This window comes from Dunckerocampus dactyliophorus, chromosome 7, assembly GCF_027744805.1.
Source record: "Dunckerocampus dactyliophorus isolate RoL2022-P2 chromosome 7, RoL_Ddac_1.1, whole genome shotgun sequence".
NCBI classification, from domain to species: Eukaryota; Metazoa; Chordata; class Actinopteri; order Syngnathiformes; family Syngnathidae; genus Dunckerocampus; species Dunckerocampus dactyliophorus.
In genome coordinates, this window is record NC_072825.1 from 6,686,984 (window position 1) to 6,713,300 (window position 26,317).

General features: G+C 45.6%; 1 protein-coding gene across 1 annotated transcript in view; it reads left to right on the top strand.

Annotated features, from left to right (window-relative positions):
* Positions 1-452: 452 nt before the first annotated feature.
* The window catches only part of LOC129184933 (forkhead box protein O3-like), a 50,689-nt gene continuing 24,824 nt past the window's right edge, over positions 453-26,317 (top strand). Inside the window, exon 1 of the mRNA XM_054781464.1 lies at positions 453-1,940. Coding sequence (XP_054637439.1) covers positions 1,452-1,940 — 489 coding nt within the window. The 5' untranslated portion in view covers positions 453-1,451. The remainder of the gene's footprint in view (positions 1,941-26,317) is intronic.

The window sequence follows — 26,317 nt, forward strand, 5'->3', positions numbered from 1 at the left end:
ATCTTTCAAGATGACCAAAATGTATGCATTGTGATACTGGAGCTTGGCTTCCAATCAGCTTGGAGCACCTGTGGCAGCAGCAGGCATGGCGGCTGATGATGGAGGTCGAGGAGGAGGAGGTAAACCAAGCAGCATCTCATATGCTTAGATTTTCATCATGCTTTTTATTCCCTCACGTTCCCTGGAGTGTGTCGTGGACATTTCATTTTGTTAATATATATCCCTACTTTCAAAAAGACCCCATTTCACCTCACCTCTTCCGGATTAAAATCTAGGGTTACCTAATCTCTCTTAATCTGAGCTAAATCTGTCTAATCGTCATAGAAAATTACACTCACTGGGGTATAGCCGCCAAATCAGCTGAGGTGAAACCTGCGCTCCCTCCGGGCCCCGTGGAGGACATTTGGACGTTGGACACCCAGTCACGCACAAAGGCGCAAATCCCTCTCTATTTCATTATTAATTTAATTTCTTTGTGCACGCATGGAGTGGCAGTGTGCGCGAATACAACCCCTTGTGTAGTTGTCACATTTGTTGTTTTTTTTCCTCTTTTTTCCCCCCACATATCAGGGCTGCTGGGCGTGGAATCTGGCACACACAAAGCGACGCTGCGCCAGAACGAACATTCACAAGGCGGCTTTTTGATTGAGGGATTGAAGGAGGAGAGAAAGAAGGCGGGGAGAGAGGAGGTAAGAGTTGTGGATCTCAATGTGATCACGATGAGGAGTGTATCGATTCTGTGAGCGCGCTCCACAATAGGCGGCATCTCTTGCACTCCACTCCACGACCACGGTGCGCGTCACACTCTCGCCTCTTTGAGTGTCATCTGATTTTGCTTTTTGTGGAAATCTTTTTAATTCAAACTGACGGAAGTGAACGACATTTTTCAATCTCTGCCTCAGCTTTGTGGAAGCGTCACGCCTCTTCATTAAGAATTGCAGACACACTTGTGCGCCGCCGACTTGCTCCATCACCCTGGAAGAAGATTGAATAATTTACGCCACAATCACGCCTCGTCGCCTTGCCGGGATGCTCCGCTGATCTTTTTGCCTCCTTTTTCCATACACCTTCCTGGAGGATTTCTCGAGCATTTGAAGAAGCTGCGCACGCATCTCAAATATCATCTGTTGCTGCTATACCTACCGGAGGAGGAGGAGGAGGAGGAATCTGGAATCCGATGATGAAGACAAGGATAAGGAAAGGATAAAATGGACGAAAAGGTTCTGTTACTTTTATTGCTTCTCCTGTCCTTGCACGCCGTGATTCCATTCATTATGATCCGTCTCTGTCGTCGACCCCCCCTCCCTCATTGATCCGTAAGTTTAATAGCCGTGTGAGCATCTCCAAGTCATCCAGCAAAGACACGCACGGTTGGGGAACAAATCGTGGATGTATCCCCCACCCAGCACCACGACACCCCAGCTTTGATCCCCCCCTCACTTCCCACTCAAATGTTGATGATGGAAGACGACGAACTGGACGCTCATCAGGTTGATTCGGATTTTGAGCCGCAAAGCCGGCCTCGCTCCTGCACCTGGCCGCTTCCGTGCCCGGAGGATTTCCCCCCCGCCGCCGCACATGAGGTGAGCGGTGGGGGGCTCCCGCTAGCCGGCATCAAGGTGGAGCCGGAGGACGTGCCGGCGTGCCGAGCCGCGCTGCTCGGGGGAGGCGCGCTGACCGGCGATCTGAAGCATCCGGCCGGCGCCCCGGCACCGACCGGCGCCACGCATCCGTGCCTCGACGTGAGCGGACCGCTGCGCAAAGCCAAGTCGTCGCGGCGGAACGCATGGGGTAACCAGTCCTACGCGGACCTCATCACCAGGGCCATCGAGAGCACCCCGGAGAAGAGGCTGACGCTGTCACAGATTTACGACTGGATGGTCCGCTACGTGCCCTATTTCAAGGATAAAGGCGACAGTAACAGCTCGGCCGGATGGAAGGTAAGCCTAGCATGCAGCACGCACACACACACGCCTTTGTTAGTCCTGCGTCTTCACCGCGTGTCACGCACGGTAAGGTGTGAGAGGTCGTCGTGCTTCATTAGGGCGGCCAATCCATCTAATAGATCATCGATGCTAGATTCACTTATCGGCTGGAGTGGCGCCACTTGCAGCATGTGTAAGGCTGGCAGCCAGTATAGTGCATGTAACCCCCCCTTTTTTGGATAACGCCTGCATGCCACTCATACAGAGAGAAAAAAAGTACATTAATGCACCTTGAGGAGTAGTCAGGGATTTGTCAGTGGGGCTGTATCTTTGACACGTTTGAGATTAGGACCTCTAATCCCAAAAAGATCCCACTAGGAGTCCATTTTTGTTTTCTCTGAGTACACTAATTTAACCCACGTCACCTATTACCTGGCGGAAAGGTAACTGTCTAGTATGTTGGTATCATTGCACTATGGATACTTTGACAGTGAGATTAGGACCTCACAAAGTCAGAAAATAGGTGTGCATTAGGTGTCCAGTCTACATGAATTCTACCCCATAGGAACTATGTCTATACCTCTTCCAGGACCAAAAACAGTACAGGTGGTTCTCGGTTTATGGCATTTCGTGGTTGCGAAAGCGATCTCATAAATGAACGGAAAACTTAATTTAGCCGTAATCCGTAAACATCAGTCTCGATCGAGAACTAGCAACTGCTCGCGGCGGTGGAAGAATACGTGCCACTCGCAGCACAAGAACGGAGTGTGTACCCACTGGGTGGAAGAGTATAGTGTGTGCCTGCGCAGACACAGTGAGGAAAAATAACATCCAACATCGTTTATGAGTTAACATTTTGGATTTCACTATGTCTCCCAAGCGGCAGTGCGCCAAAGAAAAGGAAAACCATCACCATGGAAGGGAAAATGAACATCATAAAAAGCTCAAAGAGGAAAAACGGCAGCCAATATTGGCCACCCTTTTGGTCCCAATCGCTCTACATCATGAAGGATAAATAATATTGAATGCGAGAGGGGTCATGGATTCCGTGCACTGTTACAAGGAGATCTGGGAGGAGAAGAGGTTATCCTTCCAGACTAGCATTGGGCAATATTTTAAGAAGGTAGAAAGGCCTGCAAGACAACCACAGGGATAAAAGTAAGGAGTAATTGTTTGTATTGCTGTTACTTCTAATTCTTGGATCTAATCTTTTTATTATTGCATTTTCTATGTCCTCCACGTGTTCTGTATACTGTGTAAGTGATTTAGGAGCTAATTTACGTGTAATTTAGGTCTACATTCTGATTTACACTAAAACTTGGCTTCCATCACAGTTTAGGAATGGAACTCATTTGTAACCCGAGATTCACCTGTATAAGAATCAAAGTTTTTTTGAGGGTAAAAAAGCAGTTTGTTCAGTGACGAGCCAGTGTGTTTGTGGTATTGTTTTTTATGACGTATAATAGAGCTCAAAGATACTACTTCTGTACGATAGATACCTTAGGGCCTCAATTCTTAAATAAAAATGACTATGAATTCCTAATGTTGTCACAAAATAGTGGTTTAGGTGTCATTAGGTGTCCATTACTGTCCCTCCAGGTACATTCTACGTTAATATTACCCTGTACCATTTATGTCTACACCTCTTTCAGGACCAAAAGCGTTCAAATAATCAAAGGTTCTTAAGCAGTTAAAGTGCCAAGGGTATAAAAGCAGAACATTCAGTGACAGCACCCCAAAGATACTATTCTTGTACCATTTGCATTTTTGAGATTAGGAACTCAAATCTTAAAAAAAGATCCTTATGCTGTGCTGTCAGAGAATAGGAATGTATTGGGTGTCCATTACTGTCACTCCAAGTAATATTTTAGCCCATAGGATCTAAATCTGTGCCTCTTCCCGAACCAAGAAAGGTAAAAGAATGAAAGATTCTCAAACAGTTAAAGTGTAAGGGTACAAAAGCAGTACAGACATCTGTTGCTACACCGCGGTTCGAACATCGGTCCGTCACTCTATCGCGGTTTCTCAAAAAATAATGAATTAATAAATGATTGCTGTTTCGTGGTTGGCTATGGCCGATTATTAGTCAAAACATATTGAAAGACAAGTTACATAGTAGCATTCTGGTCACGAGGCATCAGTAATGTCACATTGACGAGGCATGACGTTGTACATGTATTACGTTACCTTCACACCAGGCCATGGCTTGTCTGACATGACATAGTGAAAAGAGGTTCTCCTCTCATTCTGTGTGGAAGTGGTAATTTTTTTGCATCTTGCTTTGTCCTTCTACCCCATTGCGTTTGAAAGACTTTCTTAAGTTTCGAATAAGTAAATTGGAGAAGCCAACTAGTTAGCTTGGTAGCTTGCTGTGCTAGCGGCGGCCGTCTCTTATGTCCCTGTAGCGATCCTGTAGCCTGCACAATGTGGTGTAAACAAAGAATAATAGGAGTGTAAAGGTGACTAAAGGGTGTTATTTCATGTCTACAGAGCTCTAATAAAGTTAAAAACCGTACTTAGAAAGTCACAAACAGGCCTTCTATGCTCTCACTATCTTACTGTACATTGCTTCAGAGCCTCAAATACTACATTTGATACTTGGGAAAGTGTCTGGACTGTTTTGGCCCTGATAGACAGTTACGTTGGTGTCCAGTAATTAGCCCCATGGGGTACATTAGTGTTGATTGCACCCTCAGGCCCTACTCCTGTACCTCCTATGCCTGACAGTGATGCACACGCCAGGTTAATGGCAGTATTTCATTGGAGTATAAGTGCTACTATGTTGCCCTCTTGAAGCAAATAGGAGTCCACACTTGTAGGAGGTCACAGGTCAGCTGCCCACAGTGTGTTCATGATGATGATGATGATGATGATGAAAAGCGAGCACATGTAAAGCACATCGCAATCACTGCCGTCTATCTGTCCGGGAGCCTAGCGTAATCTCCTTCACCCTCCCATGGACAGCTGCCCAGGTTATCAGCCTCTGCTCATCGCGTCATCATCGTTCCTGTGGACATTTGTGCACACAAGAGGAGGAAGAGGACGGGGACCACGAAGATCGCTCACCTTCCTGAGCGCAGATTTCGAGCCCCTGTGCCACATTTGCGTATGAATGGAGTGCTATTTCTATGGCGACGCGTGAGAACATATATAGAGAAGGCCGCATTGTGGAACTGTTGGGATTCCTGTCAAATACATGACATGATATCTGGGTTTGGAGGATATCCTCCGCTACAAAGCGGGATTTAGCAATAGCTGCCTCCTTTCCTCTTTCCCTCTCTAATCTCATTATTCAACACGTATTCATATTGCTAAATTTATCCCATGGAACTGTCACATTGTTCCATTACTACGCCGTCTAGGCGTGTCATGCATATAATCTAACGGCAATGTGTCCATTCATTTTTCTCTCCTATCTCGCTTTCAGAGGGATGTGCCTTTTTGTTTAAACTTGTTGTGTTGCAGCATTGCATAACGTAAACTCTGCCACCGCTTGAGAGTAGAGACAACTTGGCCTCCTCGGCCTTAAGCGCCCAAGCACCTGACTGACACTTTAATCCCGTCCCATTAAAGTGAACTCCGCGAAGGCATGTCTCCAGGTAGACGTTATTAGTCCTACACTCCCAACTGACCCAGCGAGCAGGTAACTCCTTCAAACCGCAAGGCCACTTTAGCTTAAGCAACATTTACAGTACGTCTGCGACTATTTATGTAACTGCAAATTAGAGGGTTTGAAGGTGGCAGTCGTGGGCTATTTCAGCCCACAGAGCAGACGTGAGGCCCACTGCAGGTAATGATGGCGGATTAGCAAGGAACATTTAAAGCGGACAGCCATAATATGCGAGCACACGGTCACATGGGGTCACTAAAGGGACCAAACAAACAGGAAGTGGGCATGTTTTCACTTTGATGCACTATGCATGCACTGTGATGCAATTAAGTACGCTGGCTCGTGCAACCGTATTTTGTAAATGTTAGCAGTATGAATGAATGGCTAATGAAAGCCTACTTTATAGGCTACGTTCAGCATTGACCTTGCATATCAAATTAAAACATGCACCTTAATTTGACAAAGTTCATGTTTGGTTGTGTATTCCAATTGAAGCCTCTTTATTCACAGGGTAATTACATTTAGCAGCAGTGTCTATGGGAGAATATCATCAACCAGCAATAATAACATTTGCAGATTCGCTCTCTGATGTGGAGGAGAATTTGAGAAAAAAAGGCAGCATAATTGTTGGTAAGCTGCTGATGAAATAAAATGAAATGAAGTGCTATAGCTTGGCTGTTTGCGTGGGAGGCCAGGCGGCGGTAGAGGGGGGATCATGAGGGGTGGGCAGCTATATAGCCAACTAAAAGCAAAGCAACCTCTAGGGACTACATATTGAACCCGGACCGCACGCAGCAGTTCTGGGAAAAATAATCCTCAAAGGCGTATGGGTAAATTATTCCACCGTGAGTCACGCTGGAGAGGAAGGCTGGATCAGAGCGCTAGACGAGGGCTTCACCTAGACAGTGCCATTAAGCTCCTATAAATACCTGATGGCTTCTGACTTCTTGGAAGGCAGCAGCATCCTCGGGTCATGACTTCCCAATTACCTTCTTACAAGAGGGAGTTTAGGAAGCGGCGTGCACTTTTGAACCCTTCCTGCGCCTCCCAGCTGCATCGCCACCACAGCAGGGGAGATTAATTGGCCATTGATTGTCCAAACTCCCAAATTTGAGCAAATCTGCTTGCGTGGTTTCAGTGTTTTTATATTGAAAAATGTTGGGGTGCCAACCATTTCGGTAGTCTACACTTCCAAGGAAAACATTTGCTTGCTTAAAAATTCATAACTCAAATCAATTCCATTTTTGTGATATGAGAACCACTGGTGGAATGTGGGCTCTATCTAGTGGAACACCAGACATCTTAAAAAAAAAATATATATATATATATATATATATTAAGACATATACATATGAAACAATTATACAAATACAAATTTACTAACCAAAAATTTAGGTTTAACGCAACTCATATGCCCGCGAGTACAAGCCACATATTCAAAGACAAACCATGATGCTACGCGGACCTAGCAAAAACAGTAGCAGATGTAAATCACACAGACTTCAAACATAATTTGTGATTCTCCAACAAAAACTAATAAAATGTAAGCTATTTTATCTTAGCTTGCGCAGCAATGTATTGCTCGTATAGTTTTTCCTGGTCAAGCATTTGCATGACCACGTGTTGCTAGGCAGAATTTATAGGGCTCAGTAATAACTGCCCCATGGGCGAACGAAAAAACACACGCTTTAGGGTATTACTCTTTAAGCAACGTAAAAGATTACAGGACAAGTCAGTGTATACACATCATTTGGCAACGTAATCACTGCCCCGTGTGAAATATAAAATAGAAACACTGCTGGATCCTAGTTTATTTATATTGTATGTCTTTATGCAGTCAGAAGCATCCACAGGTAAACGTGGGATGGGAGGCCCACAAGGTTGCAGGAACTCGTCGGGTTTGTTGTGTCGTATGTGTTGTGTGTTATGTGTGTGTTGTGGGCGCTGTGGCAGAGGGAGGGGCTGTCTTCATCCATAGGCGTGTATGCTCGGCGAGGGTGATTGGCCTGACAGCATGTCGCTGCGGTGAACGGGGCGTCGTCGTGCTCCTGACTTGCTTAATAGCGGGATTGGAAGCGAACTGGATGGGTGTATTGGCTGAGGCACCCGTAAGTTCATTAATGTGTCACATAACTTCCCCCCAAAATAGTCAGTTGCTTTCATATTTGCATGCACAAGCGCGCTTAGATCGTTATGATGTTGAAATGTCGAGGAATGCCCTCACATGGCACCTTGAGGCTCACGCAGTTTTGCTCAAATCTGTGTCACGTTCACCCTTTGTGTCTGCATTGTAGGGCTTTTCCCGGCATTGGGAGTTGACGGGGGGATTGTGCAGCAGGTTGGCAACAGTGACAGACAGCCGCTCAGACATCCAAAGCTACTAGAGAGTTATTTTTAACACTGCCAACATGCATGTTTGGACCTTTCAGTCTTTAGTAACCTGGAAATCACGGTACTGTAATTTACTTGGGAAATGTCACAAAAACAGCTTTGTTTATGATGGAACTACTGTTGAACATCTAAATTGGAATCTCCCAGAGGTCGTACAGTGTGGAGTTCTGTCTGGAACTGTCCTATCTAGTCAGACTAGAGCTTTCCTACCTAGGTTCTGAGCTTGAACTGCTCGGATAAGAGAAGAAACATCTGCTAGGACAACCTGAACAGTCCAGTTGTGATCGATGCGATGACCTGGATGAATGAAAACATTCACAGGCATGTTTGGAGTTTTGGAGCATGTTTGGAGAGCTCAGTAAACATCTAAAGGATTAACTCCACAAGTGTTTTTTTCTGTGTGATGCTGCCACAGAAGGGTACCAATGATGACAACAAAGGAAAAATATGACAACCTTAGAGCCGGAAATGGAAAGATTTGCAATGTAGCGTTTCAACAAAAATGGGCCTCGGTTTACGGTGTTCCGTGCTACGTGGTTTTGTTGTTACGTACGCGCTTCCGCAAATTAATTCAAGACTTAAACACAAAACTCACTCGTTACAGCTTGGTGCGCCGCGTAAGACTACTGTACGCTATGCAACCTTTGAACACTGGACTGTTGCAACCGTAAGTAAGGATAAAAATTGTATTGTAACGTCTACCTGGATGTTGTGAGGAAGAGGAGGAGGTGGTCGATGAACAATGTCTTTATTACAAAAGCAAAATAGGCTACTGTTGACCAAACCACGCCAAAACAACATCAGCAAACTCAACTGTCCTCTGCATGTGGCCACACACACAGTCAAATCAAAAAACTCTAACACTACGCATAACTGCCAAGTTGCTGATCCTCTGAAAGCGACAGCAATAACTCGTGCAGTGGTCGTATTGTTGACATGCAAAGATTGCTGGTGCTTTGGAATTTAGTGTTTTGTTACTTTTACTGTGTTTTATGTCCTTCGTGTGGTCTGTGTGCAGTGTGAGACTTACATGGACTTACAACACAGTCTGGGAACGGGACTTATAAGTAACCCGAGGACCACCTGTATACGTGTCTCTCGTCCTGGCTGCTCAGCACAATATGGCTCCAGCAACAATAAGTCAACAATCGCCTGCCGTCAAAGAGCGAGAATGCTTTTTACTGTTTTTACGTCTTGTCATGCAAAGCGGTTAAGTTCTTTTTACGCTTTAATGACAGTTCAGAATGCTGAAAGACACATTGCCTGTATTGCCTGTCATACAGGCTTTAAGAGGGTGACAGTTTGGCCCTGGCATGGTTTCCTATGAAATCCTAATTCAAAATACAAACAAACCACATGTTGACCAGCAGTCAGAGATGTATTGTTTGACCTCCGAAGTTCCATTGTATATGATAAGTGATTTAAAGGTTAAGGTAAAGGGATTTCTGCTGTGCAGATCATGTACGCAGCAGGGAGTGTTCGGCCACTCTGCGTGATGTAACAAGATTTTCAGAGTATATCATATGTGTATATGTGTGTGGGACTCCTTATGTGCACGCCTGTGTCACTTCATGATTGGCCCGGGAAGTCTGGAGAGACTGGAAACTATCCGAGACATCAGCTGATTCATATTTTATCCTCCGTCTTGGCTCAGGGGAGCGGAGTAATTTGAGAGTGCGACAGACACACACACACACACACACACACACACACACACACACACACACACACACACACACACACACACACACACACACACACACAGACACTTGCAGAATGAAAGCATATGATGCATGTTGGACAGATTTACGGTGAAGGATTATGAGCACCTTACAGTTCCCCTCGGCTCAAACAGCGCGAGCCAGGTTGAATTCAGGCAGTATATTCGCGTTGAGTCGAGGGTCTGATGCCAAGATGCACGTTGTCTTTGCCACCCCCCCCCAACACCCGCCTCCCCTCACCTCCCTTGAAGCCTTCAGGCAGCCGTGGCAGTTCATTTCTCACTGAAAATGATTAATGTACATGCAAATTACCAAAGCATGGGCACGCATTCAAATCTGGTAGACAGCGATCAGGGGGTGTCAGGATGGAAAAACAATGCGAATTTGCCCACTTTGCTCATTTTTCCTATCCAGCGCACATCATGTGATTTCTCCTCCTTAATCATCCCTGCCTCTCATGCTATACATCTATTCGTCCTTTCCTACATTCTATACATTCTTTATGTCTTGGTGGTTTTTGTCACAAAGGCCACACAGGGTGAAGAGGAGTCATTCTTAAGAGCCTCAGGATGGTGAGCTTCAGTGCTCCAGACCGCCTTAAGCAGTACGCCTCCTCCTAATCTAAGAGGAAATCTCATATCTCACATTATCTCCCAGATAATAGGATAACAATGCCGGATTTCCCCCTCTGCTCCTCTCCCCTGAGCTACTTGGGGCTTTTGGAACAGAACACATGGGGGATGAGGGCGTCAAGTTCACAATTCAACAGGCTTGAACTAATTTAGACGTACTTTTCAGCTGAATGGAGCTTGATCGGTTAAAGTGTTTGTGACCAAGCCCGTTAGCCATGGCTGCTTAAAAAATAAATTAATCAGCAGCTGCTGGATGACATTTTTCAGTGTATTTCATATATTTTCTCAGTTCATTTGTACTTAGTCTTATTGATGTTTTTTTTTTTTTTTTCCTATTCCCACACATTTGCATGAAATACACACAACACAGTTGTGCCTCCTCAAACCACCCATGGAGGAACACTGTGTTCTCGGTAAGGGCGAAGCCACAATCCCTCTGCTTTGTTTTGAAACTTGAGCGATTGGCTCACATTAGGAGGCGTGGCTCTTTTTTAGTAAGTGCCCAGGCAGTTTAAAATTTTTTGCCATTAAATTTTTTTGGGTGGAGTGGTTGTAAAAGCCTTCGCAGCTGTAGGGACAGACATGTGCTGCTTTCTGCGCTCCCGCCTGTGTAAAGTTTGATGTCACGGACATTTGATGGCAGGGGCGACGGCTCACGATTGGTTACTTGCTTGGATGTTTCTGCGAAATGTGTTATGAAATTGGGGCACAGAAGGAGGGGCAACAGTTGAGACGGGTTGGGGCGTTTATGAGTCATGCCAGTGCTGCTGGATGCACTTGGGGGCCTTCCATTCACCACACACACACCACATCTCAATAAAATAGGAATAAACATCCCCCGTCCCTGCTCATTATCCTCCAGCTACTCTTCTGGTACCAGTAAAAATAGGACACCGCTTGTCCTAGTGGCTTGTAGTGGCCCCCCCAGCCCTGTGGTACATTCCAAAGAATTGAGAAGGGACTATTTTAGGAAGCAATGTGACTAAAAACAACTACTTTAATTCACTGATTTGTCATAGGTTCATTTCTGTGCAGTTTTTTTCTGATTGCAATCCCCGTTCCAGTTTTACATTTCTAGTTTTACATGCCTAAGACCATTATAAATGCATAAAAGATGTGAGTGTTCCCAAAGACATGATGTGGCAGCGAGACCAACACGGACACCACGTTTGTGTTTAATTGTAGATTTCAGGTTATTTCTTCTTTCTTTCAGTTGTTTTTCTCACACTTTCATCTTTCTTGGGCTCCATTTTGGGTTATTGAGGTGAGAAACACGATCCAAGTCAAGTAATAACTCGTGGCAAAACACAAAGGTGGTGTCCGTGTTGATCTTGCTGCCACATCGTGTCTTTGGGATGAGTCACATCAAAAATCACATCTTCACTGAAGGTAAAAGTAAACTTAAATGTTCATTTATCCCTTTCATTCATCATTTATGTGTATTTATATGCATTTTGAATTTAAAAAAATGTTTTCTGTTAACATTTTGGCTTTCTGGAACAGATTAATTGGATTTACATAATTTCTTATGGGAAAAATTGATTCGGTTAGCGTCCGTTTTGGCTAGAGTCAGACCTTCTGGAACGAATTAGTGAGGTTCCAGTCAACGTTCCATCTAAGCCATTTGTCTGAGTGAAAAGTGTGGACTGAATGTGTGGCTCATGTGGTGCTGGCATGCTTTTATTTTGATGGCTGGACGTGTTACGCCCAGTTTGCCTGAGTGATCCCAAAGGGACCGGAAGGTGGTTGTTTTTTTCGGTTCGGGTGAGATTTTAATTTTATTTTAATCTTTTATTTTGACTAAAGTAAACATATACTGCAAATGCGGCATCACTTTCAAGTAAATTTCCAGAATGAAATAGTGCCAGAAGAGGCTGCTACAAAATATATAGAAAATTCACAAAATAAATTGTAAAAAAAAAAGAAACGAAATGGAAAATGAAATGATAAACTAGGTAATTCCCACAAGATTTAGATCATTCATTGGATGAGAGAATTCCACGGCTTGTTTTGTCTGAGGTACACAAAAAAGAAAGCTACATTGTGAAATACGCCTTGCTGACCTTTTGAACCCACTCATACACAAAATACCACAGAATGGAAGTTGGACTACCTCAAGTTGTCAGGTTTTGGACAGTGTGATACTACAAGTGTGCACATCTGATGGCGCTCACAGAGATCCAAGGAATGCTCAGTCGTTTGTGTGTATGCTCAGACAAATTAGAGGGAACGTTGGTTCCAGTCTATTTGTGATCTGATTTTTTGGTACGGAAGGTACAAAGGCGCATGGACGACATTACGTGAGGTGCAGGAAGTCTTCACCCAGCCTTTGACTAGCGGGGGTCATGGCTAGCAATAGTGCCAAGGAGAAACCAGATCTTGAAAACCCTTTTCTGTTGTCAAGTCTCCTGTTTGGAGACACTTCCCACTTCCCTGCTGCACTGAAAATGTGATATTTTGATACAGAAATGCATTTTTTCCCCCCGCTCTTTCAAAATTGGGACATATTGGCTTCATAACATGCACTTTTCCACTTATCACAGAGCAGTACTTTTTATAGGAGAGGTTTAATAACAAGGAATGCAGTGTTATTGTGCTCATGTCAGTGGAATGCAAAGGCATTTCACTCAACACAGTCTGAATACAGTGAGATAGTAGAGATGATCAATGTGATACAAGTGCACTCCTCTTCAGTCACGACTTGGAATATCCCCCACCCCTCCCCAAAAAAGACTAATCCGTAATAAAGGACTCATCGTTTAACAACCTCCACTGCGTGCCAGAAAGGAAACACCTCGGCAGCTCTTTTAATGCATCGATTGGACAGAATTCAATATCAAGCTCTCTTTTGATGTGTGAAATATTTAGGCATGTTACAAAAAAAAGACATTCAAGCCAAGTACTTGTACACAGAGAAAGTCCCATTTTGTTGCAGACTGTTTGCACGCGGCCGTAGATAAAGTGTGTTCGCCCTCACAGTGCTAAACTGTTGCTCATTTGTGTCAGTGTGCATAATGCAGGATTGTTGTGGAGTGTAATGCATGCATTTCTCTGCCGTCTCTCCATGTGAGTGTATGTGGGTGTTTTGGGGGGGAGGCCGGGTAGGGAAGGGGTGGGTTTGATGGGCTCAGTGGGAGTCCGGGTCCCGGGGGAACAGCTCTCGTTAATAATTCAGACGAGCCTCATTATCAAGGCAGCGCAGATTTCTCCCTGATTCCACCGTAATTGCGGGCAGGCTGCTGCACTCAGGCAGGCGGGCGGGCGGTAGTCACGCTGGCTCTTCCTCCACCACCACCACCACCACCACAGGGCCCGTTCTGCCCCACTCGGCTCTGCTCCGTCTCCGGGACGCAACCGCGGCAGCCGTGGCCTTGGGCTGGCTTACTCCTTATTAGCGTGCACCGTAATAGCTGTAATGCAATACGAAATGCGCTATTTTTATTTTGTACTTAAAGATGCCTCATATATTTTTCATGAGAGCGCTTTCTGTTTGGGCTTACTGGCTGTGGAGCGACTTCTTTTGTTGGCCAACAAGGATTTTCATGGTACTGTCTCTTGGTTCATGTAATAAACATAAGCAGGGTTTGACTAACTTGGGGTCGGGAGCCAAAATTGGTGGATTTTTATGGAAGGTCTTGAGTTAAAAAAGTTTGGGAAACCCCGAGTATAACTCAGCAAGCATTTTGTTTCCTTTGTTTGCTAGTAGCGGATAACTTCCTGGTTCATGCGGAATGACATAAGGGAGTTACCATTGGATGGACAGTACCATCCGCCTCATAGTTACGCTGCAAAATGAATCCTTTAACCAGATATGAACCAAAATTATATCACTCCTTTTGCCAATGCACCACCTCCTTGCCAACTAACCAACCAACCAACAAGCATCAAAACAGCTACTTGTACAATTTGGGCTTGGAAAAGGTAATAAATGAGATCATTCCCTGCAGTTTCTGATTAACCTATAGGGAACCGTCATCATTTATCTCCAGCATATTGTGCAATTTATGGTGTGTTGCAATTGACACATCATTTGCTTACGTGCCCGATCCGCTGGAAGCATAAGTCACGTGCTACCCGATGATGTGCACCACACAAGGCCTAATGTGTTTTCCTTTGCTTACATGCTTTGTGAAATATTATAATAGCGAGTTTATCCTTGAAATAGCCTGTAGCGCATTATCATACTGATGACACCGTACAATGCGCGCCGCCGTGATTGATGTCAGCCTGCAATAATACTCCACTTGAAGCCTATCTATAGGATTATGAAATGTATCTTGTCTTCATAATTTACTCTGACTGATGGCTCACCATTCCGTCCGTTCAGCGGAGCCCCTGTGGAGAGAGGGCCATAATGGGCCTGATCTTGTCATACATGTATATGAATATTTCAAATCAAGCCATTGTAACAAGATGGGGTTGGGGGGGGCATTAGATAAACAACACAGATGCGTCCTCCTGCAAGATGAAGTGTGCTCGGAGCTGGATTGCTCTCCCGGACGCAAAACGGGCTTTCCACAAATCACGGCGCCCATTTCCTGATTCACCCAATCCTCCCCCTCCTCTTTTTGATACCTCCTCATGTATGCACGGGATGGATGGCTGGGTGTGTTTACGGGACCAGCAACATTGTCACGACCGTCCCCGAGGAAGCCGATGATGCATGCCGGGCTAAACGCCGTCTTTCACGACCGCTCCATCTCTGGACCTTTTTCCTGGCAGCCCCGTGCTCCCCTCAGCCTGTCCATCAAGGCCCTGTCAGGAGTGGAAAGGGGTTGTGGTCGGGGATAGGGGGCTTGTCCATCAGTTTACCTGAGCTGGGAAGTGATGGAAGCGGGAGGGGTGAGGAGGGAAGGAGTGTCTGCATCACAAAGGGAAATGTGGTTAGCGGTGACTGATTGCAGCAGGTTGATAGAAAAAGGAGGAACAGCAAGAGTTATGTTCAAGAGAGATGCTTGTTATGCTAATGGATGGCGGAGAGGCTGCGGCTGAGCTGTGGCAGCCGCGGCTGATGGATGGAGCGGAGGTCACCTCGGGGTAGTGGTAGCTGCCTAGCACCCCCCTGCTGAGAGCACTAATGTCAGCTTTACCTGATCTGAAAAGAACGAGCTGACCTTGGGGGGGGGAATCACGTTGCACGTCTAGGCGTTAAAGCTCTGTTTAGTTCCAAGCTGTTGAGTTCAGTATGAATTTGTTTTCGTCTGAGGGTTATCAAAATATCGAATACATAATGTACGTAATGATGCGGCAGTGAAGGCGGACTACGTTACTGTGGCCGCTGTTTTAACTCCCTTTCGTTGCGCTTATTTAGTTCCAGACCCAACTGCGATAAGTGAATTTCTGCAAAGTAGGATTCAATATTAATAAATTCAATATTTTCGTAGTTAGAGCATAGAAAACCTGTTTGTGACTTTCCAAATACAATTTGTTTTTACCATTGTTAGAGGCCTGTAGACATGAAATAACACCCCTACAGTCACGTTTACACTCCTATTATTCTTTGTTTACACCACATTGCGTGTAGCACAGGCTATGGGATCACTGCAGGGACACAAGAGATGGCTGCCGTTTTAAAAATAGCAAGCTACCAAGCCAATGAGTTAGCCTCCAATTTATTTATTGTAAATTTAAGGAAAGGCTTCAAAAGGAGTGGGAAAGAAGGACAAAGTAAGAAGCCAAAAATATACCACTTCCACATGGAATGGGAGGAGAACTTTTTTTCACTGTCATATCGGACATGCCATGGCTGACTCCATGCAGTGTTAAGGTAATGCAATACGATGTCATGTCTCATCAATGTAACATTACTGAAGCCTAGTGACGAGAATACGACATATAACTTGTCTTTCAATATTTTTGGACTAAAACAGCAATCCATTTTTATTAATTTTTGAAAAACCGAGATCGAGTGAAGGAGCAATGTCCGAATGGCGACGTAGCGAGGGACGACTGTATTTATGTAAGCCAAGTTTTCAACTCCTGTACTGCTGCGCACAAAAGAGTGAGCATGCACTCCTGGTGTGTTGCCTGTGCTATTATTTTTCTGACAAATGCGCCACATGACGGCGCTGTTTTTAACCCACTAAAGTTGGATTGATTTGAAATTTCTGCAAACACACGCTGTAACTTTAGTGTGTTTCGCTAAATGACCAAAATTGGCAAACACGTTTAGGGGACGGGCAAACAGATGTGTGTAAAATTGGAGCAATATCGTTTGAAAAACATAGTCTCCATCCAGCTTAGCAACTTAGCAACGAGTTGGCCATAATTGTCAATGACAGTTTGTCTAATGATTATAAAACTTCGAGATTGTATGTATCACATGTACGCGAGCATGTATTCCAAAGCATTTTGACCACAACCTATAGGGGGCGCCACAAATTTGACTACCCATGCTAAACCATGAAAATGCAAGTAGTTCCAGACTGCTTTGATATTGGTGCTGTTTGGTCCGTTTTAATGGAACTCTTGATTGTTTCTATCTTGGTGCAGTTTGATTGGCTCGGCGTGGACACGGCAATTGAGAGTGAGTGTCCACCAAACCGACTGGCACGGTCCGGCAAACAAAATGAATGAATTAGCGGCAAAATAGATGATACTTTTCTTTGGCTAATTTGCTTCAAACATCCCCTTTAAGAGTGCACTCGACTATTTGCTGGCTGCTAGACTGTCCGTATCAGAATTAAAAGACAAAAACAACAAATGCCACTTTTGCTCCATGTTGTGTCCACTCTTCTTCCTGTTTACATCCTTGTGACCAATAAAAAGAGAACGCTGATGCGGTTTGTTGTTAGTGTTGACGTACTGTAGTGCTGTGTGTAAAAGTTATCTGTTTACAATACATCTAGGATTTAGTGGCACGCTCTTAGGTTACAAGCCGGGACAGAGAGGGGAGGGTGGCAGTCAAGACAAGGAGTGGGGGCTCAAAATGCTTCCCAATTGGATTTCTATGTCATTGGCGTTAATCTGGGTCAGGACCGGGTCCGGTGTTTAGTATGCTGACCGTGTGAGGTCTGAGCGCCGAGGCTGGTCATGGCCTTGAATGAACCCAGCTCGTCTGCCTCGCTCTCTGACTGTCTACGCCTTTTTCCTCTGGTTCTCTTAACCCCCCCCCCCTTTTTTTTCATCTCTTCCTCCCTACGCCCACAGCCCTTTTTTACTCTCTCTCCTCGGCCCCCACTATCTTTTCTTCCTTCGTTTTTTTATACCTCCCTCCTTTTCCACACCCTGGGCTTTTCTCTCTCCCGATGCCTTTCTTTTTCTTCTTCCTCTTTGCTGCTGTCACTCACTGGCGGGCCTCCTCTTCCTCCTCTTCTCTCCTCACTTGTTCTGTTTCACACTCCTCCCCACAAAGTAGCCTTTTATCGCTCATTTCCCTCTTTCCTCGCTCATTTCTCCTGACGCTTTCATGTGCTTTTGAAATCCCCTTTTCATCTGTGGAGCTCACTCTTGCCAGCTCTCTCAGCTCTCTCTCTCTCTCTCTCTCTCTCTCAATCCCTCAATCACACACACACACACACACACACACACACACACACACACACACACACACACACACACACACACACACAGGCTCATTCAGTCATTCTTTTCCCATCTTCCAAACTAAAGTGATAAATGCCCGTCTTTCTTCTGCGTAAATGTCACTGAGGGAATTGTCACTGCTCATTGATGGACTACGGAACAGCAGGGTGGCCGCTCGTTCACAGTGAAGTAAGAAAGAAGACAGAAAAGACAAAGCAAATGTTGGAAGTTGTCACATGTCAGGGTTCACATCTGGCCCTTCACAGGTTTCACATCATTCTTGAAGCACTTGTGCTTGCTGGCTTGTTCATAAAAGTTCCCCTAAGAGGGAAGCGACGTGGATGCGGGACATACGGGATCAATCAAAAGTGCTTTGTTCTTTGTAAGACAGAGGTCTCCAAAGTGCGGCCCGGAGGCCATTTGCAGTCACGAGAAAAAGTTGAAATGGCACAGAGAACAGAGTGTAATTTTGCTGTCCCTTCATAAAAACGCAAGACTCAACCATTAATGTCTAAACTGCTGGCAACTAAAGTGAGTACACCCCTACGTTAAACTGCACAAATTTGGTCCGATTAGCATTTTTTCTCCGCAGGGTCATGTGACTTGTCAGTGTTACAAGGTGTCAGGTTTTATTGCTCTCACCCTCTCATACTCGTCACTGGAAGTTCAATATGTCACCTCATAGCAAAGAACTCTCTGAGGATGTGAACAATAGAATCCATAAAGATGTTCTAGGCTATCAGAAGATTGCCAGCATTACAGGCCTCGCACTGAGTGGCCTGGTTATTATGGTGGGTGTCTGTTTGGGGTAACAAAAGGAAGACAAATTGTGGTCGATTGCTTTCTCATGGCAGTCTGTAGCCAGCATGAGAAAAGGAAGCGTCAACCGAGCATCTCCCACGCGCTACTTTCTTAAAGTGATTCTCCCCCTGCTGGCGTGACGGAATAATGCTCCTATTGTGACCTTCTTAAGAATATACAGGAAATGAAAATATAACAGGCCACTCAATATTCACATTTTTTTTTTTACATACCCAAGTTAATAATTGTGACTACTATTTGTTGGCGTCACAGCAACACCCTGAAACTGAGCTGTGAAGCGGTGAAGACTATACAGCACTTTAACAGGGCAGTTTCCACTCAGAATAGGCCTTGCCGTGGTCCACCAAAGAAGCCGAGTGCACATGCTCAGCATCATATCAAGAGGTTGTGTGAAATCGATATATGAGTGCTGCCAACATTTCAGCAGAGGCTGAAGGTGTGAGGGTCAGACCATACGCTGCACTTGGCATCAAATTGGTCTGCATGGCTGTCATCTCAGAGCCTCTTTTAACAGCGATGTCCTCTACATGAAAGCCTGCAAACAGTTTGCTGAAGACAATCAGACTACAGACATGGATTACTGGAACCATGTCCTGTGGTCTGATGAGACCATGATAAACTTATTTGGTTCAGATAGTATCAAGCATGTGTGGCGGCCACCACGTGAGGAATAAATACAAAGGCAAGTGCGTCTTGCCTACAGTCAAGCACGGTGGTCAGAGTGCCGTAGTATGGGACTGCACGAACGCTGCCTGCTCTGGGGAGCGCCGTTCACTGAAGGACATGTGAATGCCGACATGTGCTGTGGACATACTGAAGCAGAGCATGATACCCCCCCTTCATAAACTGGGGCGCAGAGCAGTATTCCAACAGAAGGACCCCAAACACACAAGCTCTCCATGATGTTGTCATGGAGGCCTGCAAGTGTATTCCAGAGGCAATCTGTGATGTGATGTTCCCTTCGTGCCCAAGAGAGTTAAGGCAGTGTTGTAAAATAATGGTATCCACACTAAATATGAACATGATGGGCACAATTTGGACATGTTCATGAGGGGTGTTGCGGTCACTTTTGTTGCCGGCGGTTTAGACAATGTCTGTGTGTCAAGCAAATTTACACGGTTGTGCAAGCTGTATTCGGACTACTTTACATTGTATCAAAGAGTTGTTTCTTTAGTGTTCTCCCATGAAAAGATTTACAGTACCACAATTCCACTCTATCTGTAAAATTTGAGCAAGACTGGTTGGAAAAACGTTGCTGCCATCAAGCAACACGTCTTTACAGGGGCACGGAAGGGCTTAGCAACTAACTGTCCATAAGTCATTGACCATTTGTCTAACGATTATAAAACTTTGAGGGTAAATGTATTACATGTATGCTAGCATGTCTGACAAAGCATTTCGACCACATCCTATAGGGGGCGCCACAGTTGATGTGTCGATAATTTTTCATATGGCTGTACACAAAAGCGGGCACACACGGTGGCCTAGTGTTTAGCACGTTGGCCACACAGTCAGGAGATCTGGATTTGAATCTCCGTTGGGCATCTGTGTGTGGAGTTTGCACGTTCTCCCCGTGCATGCGTGGGTTTTCTCCGTGTACTCCACATTCCAAAAACATGCTGTTAGGTTAATCGGAGGCTCTAAATTGTCCATAGGCATGAATGTGAGTGTGAATGGTTGTTTGTCTATATGTGCCCTGTGATTGGCTGGCGACCAGTCCAGGGTGTACCCCGCCTGTCGCCCGAAGTCAGCTGGGATAGGCTCCAGCCCACCCGCGACCCTAATGAGGATAAAAAGCGGCATAGAAGATGGATGGATGTACACAAAAGCTCACGGAAAAAATGTGTTTTGTTTGTTAAAGAGAAACCCGTGTGGACATTAGACAAGTGTTGGTTGAATTTACACAAACTCAGCTCATGACGTCCGTTTGACCAAACCCTAGTGCGAACCTCACATTACATTAGGACTGAGACTACTTATAGAGACGGAGTCGATCCGCTGGCAAGTAAACTCTGTTGTGGTTTGAGCTCAAGCGTGACCAAAGACATGAAAAGCACGGAGAAATGACAAATACTTCACAGTAAACATCAGGGTGTGCGACGGAAGCAGTGTCTGTCCTCACTTCAGCTCCGAAATACGCTGTCCAATCAGGTTGTGACGCTGTATTTGGTTAGCTTTTGGTTTTGTATCTGGTCTTTGGTCCCACGATTAAAAACGCCAATGATCGACCCAATGTGCATACCGTGTCTCTTTTTTTTACTTTTAGCGCAGCTTTCATCTCAGTTGGATCCGTTTAACTTTCAGGGGACTGAAAACAAAAAGACATGAAAGCCACCGTGGTGCAAGTGCGTACGTGTGTGTAAGTAAGTAGAGGTTAATAATACTCAGTCATTTTCTTAATGTCTCACTGAGCCTGCCTCGGGCACCGGAGCTTGATAAAGGTCAAGTCTACTGGTGGTTACATGTCATCTCCCCTTATTTCATTCTGCTCACAGCACAGCGGGAGGGGGGAGAGACGGCCGGCGACCGGGCCTGAGCCGCACGTCTCCTTCTGAAAGCCAGGATAAGGAGATTTAACACACAGAGAGAGTGGCTGGTGGAGGGCGGGGCGGCTAGTTCTGTCAATGAGAAGGGGATGAAAATATGAAGCTGATAGACGACGAAGAGAGCGGAGAGTACACAGCTTCCAAGCCAGACTTGGCTGCACTTCAGCTACATTCTGCACACTTCACTTCAAGTGTGCGTCCATTAGTGCACTCCCGTTGCACTCAGAAAGCCATGCACTTTGGGATGCATCACACACGCACACACACACACACACTCGCATTTGAGTGAATTCCTCATATACGGTTCATACATTCAAATCCCAGCAGACAGTTAGCTTACAGCAGATCTGCCCCTTGCACACATTTACCCAAAAAGCTGCTCTGACCTGCACCATCCCGCCCACCAGAGCTCTTTCTCGCCGCACACGCACGCCCGCACACACACACGCACACACGCACACAATCCATCCACCAGATTGCCTTGCATCAAAATAAATAATTAAATGTGTGCAATTACAGCTTCTGAAAAAAGATCCCTCAATTAGTGCCAAATGGGTAAATGGTGCACAGTTAGGGTTAGCGTGCGTGCGTGCGTGCGTGCGTGCGTGCGTGCGTGTGTGTGTGTGTGTATTTCAGGAGCAAGTTACAGTTTGTATTACATAAGACAAATCATGAGCCAAATAGTTTTACCCCATGTGTGCAGTGGTAATTTGCCACCTCCCTCCCTCCCTTGACCCTTTATCGCAGCAATCAACATAGTCGAGTATTCCTTAAATCCTCACAAGTGATCCGCGGCCAGGCGGGGATCTAGATGAGTGTGGCAAGGAGGGAGGCCGAGGATGGGCGGGTTAGGGCTGGGAGGTGCGTGTGTGGGGGTGTCCAGCCTGTCTGTGGGTGTCTGTGTCTTTGTGTGCGTCTAGGGGAGGTGAGTGTGCGTCTGGAATAATGATTAGGTTGTAATAAAACAAGGGCAAGTTTGTGTGCGAGTTGCGGGAGCCACACACAGACTTTTGAGGAACGTGTGAGACGTTCAATGACCTTGTGTTTACTTACGCCGTAAATGTTGTTCGTTCATTACATTTGGAATACACCCCAAAATGATTTTTATACCAAAAAAAATTAAGATGAAGGTCAGTTGAAATCAGGGGTGCTCTCAATTTTTCAGCCTGCGAGCTACTTTTTAAAATGACCAAGTCCCAAAGATCTACCGCCTACGAGAGAATATATACTGCATATTTAGTATATTCATAAATATGAGTATTTATGTACATGTATATCAGGGGTACACACACTTTTTCAGCATAAAACATATAACATACAGTATGTATAAAATTCACAATGGCAATAAATATAATATTCCCATCATTCCTCAACAGTTCTGTACTTGTATGTCAGTCAAAATAGCTACGTAGCATTCATTATACATGCGGTTCACGTATTCGTTAGCATTTGCTATCAAACATTGCAGATATACAAGTCATGCAAATGATTATGCAAAAGAGAGTGCAGCCGAAGTCAAGGCAACATATGCAAAAGGTTTCAGCAATTGGCACATTTTCCAGTTAATCGTGAAGGAATAGTCTCACAAACGAAAGTGTAGAAAACACACATTTCTGTAGTGGAGTCCAGCATGCGAAGCGCAGCCATCAAGCAATTGACTTTTTTCGACATGACCAGCCGCTACAAGTGAACGGATAACTTTTGCTCTAGAAATAGGCATCTTACCTCTCGTAATTGGAATCATAAAGCTGAAAGTTGCATTTCCTTGTTTCGCTGTACAACAGCGACTCAGGAGGGGAGCTTGGTGTCAGCTGACTGATGTCATGTGACATCTACAAAGTGACGTTTACGACTGGGTGACACATGCAACATCGACCCACACGACTGCGAGCTCGTGGTGGACATAATGGGCACCCCTGGTCCAAATGACGGCAAGGATGAGGACCTAAATAGTGGACATTTAGAGAGGAAAGGGGCATGTGTTCATAATTGGCTCATGCTTTGCTTTTTCTTAGGCTGCCAGAGCAAAACATTTACAGAAATTGCCTTTGACCTTTTGTACTTTCTTTAAAATAGCCTGCAATAGACCAAATATGTTCCAAAATGCAAACAAGAACCTAGAAACCTGAACGAAACGGGGCATGATGTGGCATCAGCTGATCTCGATGACCTTCTAGTTCGTAATTTACTGTAGTGCAGTTTGTTCGTCCTTTCATTGTGCGTGTATAACTTTCACGTTGGTATCACAGCTGAAAAGTCTAAAGAAGAAATTCAACAAATGTCATTTTAAGACTTGCATGCACCACATTTATGCACTTTAATGTCATTTAAATGGTGATTACTGTGTGACTCTGGACTTCTATTTCCCGAAAACAAGTTCAAAATCCCAATGAGCCTCTAAGAATTGATTGTGTTTGACTTCCCAATGTAGTATAAAAAGAGGTTGTACTAAAAATACAACCAAATCCTATGCAGTAGTCTTATGCTGTGTGGCTGCCACTACAAATAATTAATTATTTTGAGCCGTCTGTGTCCTCTTTGCACCGGCTCGGTCACACATTCTATGTAGCCACGCTTGTCTGACTCCAAAATCTCCCTGGCGTCGGTCCAAATTGTACCACTGCTGTGACATCACGCGGCTATGCAAGTCATTAGCATACCATAATGCTAAATTCCGTGCTCCGCAGGTGCCAAATCCGAGGCCAGACGCATGGCGGAGCAGCCATTAAAGTGTTTGCGTAGCATAGCAGTAAATGCTATGACAGCAAAGCAAACAGATGGAAGCCGTGAACCTGGAAAACCCACCCGAGTGAGCGAGCCAGGGGAGGATTTGTGCTAACACGGCTAGCTTTGTAGACGCCGTTCTGTTTGGTAAATGTCAGCAATGTTGATTCTGGTATTCAGCATAGGGCATGGCGGCACAGGTCACGGACCTGGAGGGAGTGGAGGAGATCACAGGGATGCGTCGGCCATGACAGAGCGAGGCACAGTGAGGGATTGAAGGGCGAGAGAGAGAGGGGAGAGACTACAGACACGAGGGGAGGCTAAACAAAGTGGCTTTTTTGGAATATGTCAACATTTTCTGGATTTCAATTAGAAAACATCGGAACATCAAGGCAAGCTTGCTTCCCGCGTATCTCTCACACCTTGTGAGACAGCTACATTGACGAGATTTGGTTCATCATAAAATGTGTATGTCCTCCAGTGCGATGGCCCCTGGGGATGGTATCATGATACCATAGCAGCAGTTTTAGCGCAACCGGTGTTTATAAAAACAAGAGCACTGAAGGCTTTTCTCTGAGTTGTCTGACTGGGACCACCCCATTGTACACAGAATTTTTAAGCCATTTAAAGCCGGTTGATTTTCTCTTTAATCCACACTTTCCCGCCAATATTCTGATGTCGGAGGAGGCATCAGAAGCCTCCTTTTACACAGAGATTGGCACTATAAGAGAACATTTGGCATTTACTCGCCTGTGCCTTTTTCACGGAACCTTGTAATGCACTTTCACACCGTCTGTAAAATAGTTGTTGGACAGCAACAATTGCTGACAAAGGTGGAAGAAATGAGCGTCAGGTGTCAGACTTGATACTCGTGTACTAACAATGTTTGTATCACTACCGAATCGTAACATACAGTATCCTAGCAAGACACCTGTGTGCTTCCATCAATGTGGGGGCAGTTTGGGGAAAGCCCTTTTTTCTGTTTTTGGTGTGGAAGAACCTCCTGTGGGATGATCTACAATGGCGATGGAGAGCCAGGCAGGCCCCTCCCTCGGGTCCAACGTTAGGGACCTCAGAAATGCCCCTGCATCCCATCACTTTTGTCTGCATAGTTTACATCTGTGGACATGTGTTGCACAGCTGTTCCACCTCCACACACATGAGAAGAGAAGATCAGCGGTGGCATGTGGAGTTTAAAAACGGGTGCAATGGGCTGAGGCTGAACGCCAGGAAGGCTGGGGCGGGGGGCGCAAACCTGTGATGCCCCCTTCTTAAGTGAGGGCATGTCTTCAGAGAGAGGGGGAGGAAAGACGGGGTCAGACAGAGACGCAGGGTGAAGGAGGTGAGGATGGATGCAGGCAGGCAGAGTGACAGAGCAGGGGAAGGGTGGTGGGGGTGGAGGCCTGGGCCAGGGTCTCGGCGGAGGGGCCGATTGCGTGACTGAGAGGAAAGTGCAGTGCCGTGTGCGTAATGCTCTCAAGACGGGATATTAAGACGCCGCGGCCGACTCACACAGCCGCTCTCCCCGCTTCTCCCCCCTTTTTTCCCTTTTTTCCTACGCTCCACTCTGGTCCTCTCTCGGTCCCTCCGTCTCCACTAATGATCCCCGCGTCCTGCCACACTGCCGGGCTGAGTGATGCCCACTGACAGTCGCACTCAGGCGGAAACTGCTGCTGCTGCTGTTGCAGCCTAGCCTAGCCCCCCCATACTCCTCCACATCACCCTCCTTTCTTCCAGGAGAGCTGTGACACACACACACACACACACACACACACACACACACACACGTACATTTATAAGATGCAAAGGTGCAGCACCTTTTCACATGTGTATCAGCTCATGCAAAGATGCTGACAGATGTGTCTGTCACCGCACACACGGCAGCCCTCCCTGTCACGCACCTTCGCTTTAAGTACGCCTGCGTTGGCCAGGGACTTTTGATTTGACGGACATATGCACAGGCAGGTGATCCCAGCGTTTCTCGGCCGCCTTCGAGCATCATGACGGATAATCGTGCAAAGGGACAACATCACATAGTGCTTACTCACCGGACACTTTATTAGGTACCTAGGTAATGGATTTCTGTGAGTCCCAGTATAAGTGAATCATATTTTTGCAAACCGTGTGGAATAGAAGGATCATTGTGTCCATAACACTTGAGTTTACGGTCTCTTTTTTGCGTTTTAGCACATGTTTGTCTGTTTTTAATGTTCTTTAGAGCAATCAGTCACCGCGTTATCCGACGTGCCTGCATCTATGAGTCGTCTTTCTGTTTGTCAGTAGAGAATGCTAGTATGCCGTCACTGCGTATGCTATGTTCAACTTGTCTGTCTCACCTTGCGCACAATGAAATCCAAGGTCAAAAACCTTTGGTGGTTTTTAGAGTTGCATTGCAGTTCATTGCAGCAAAAGACGAAAATTG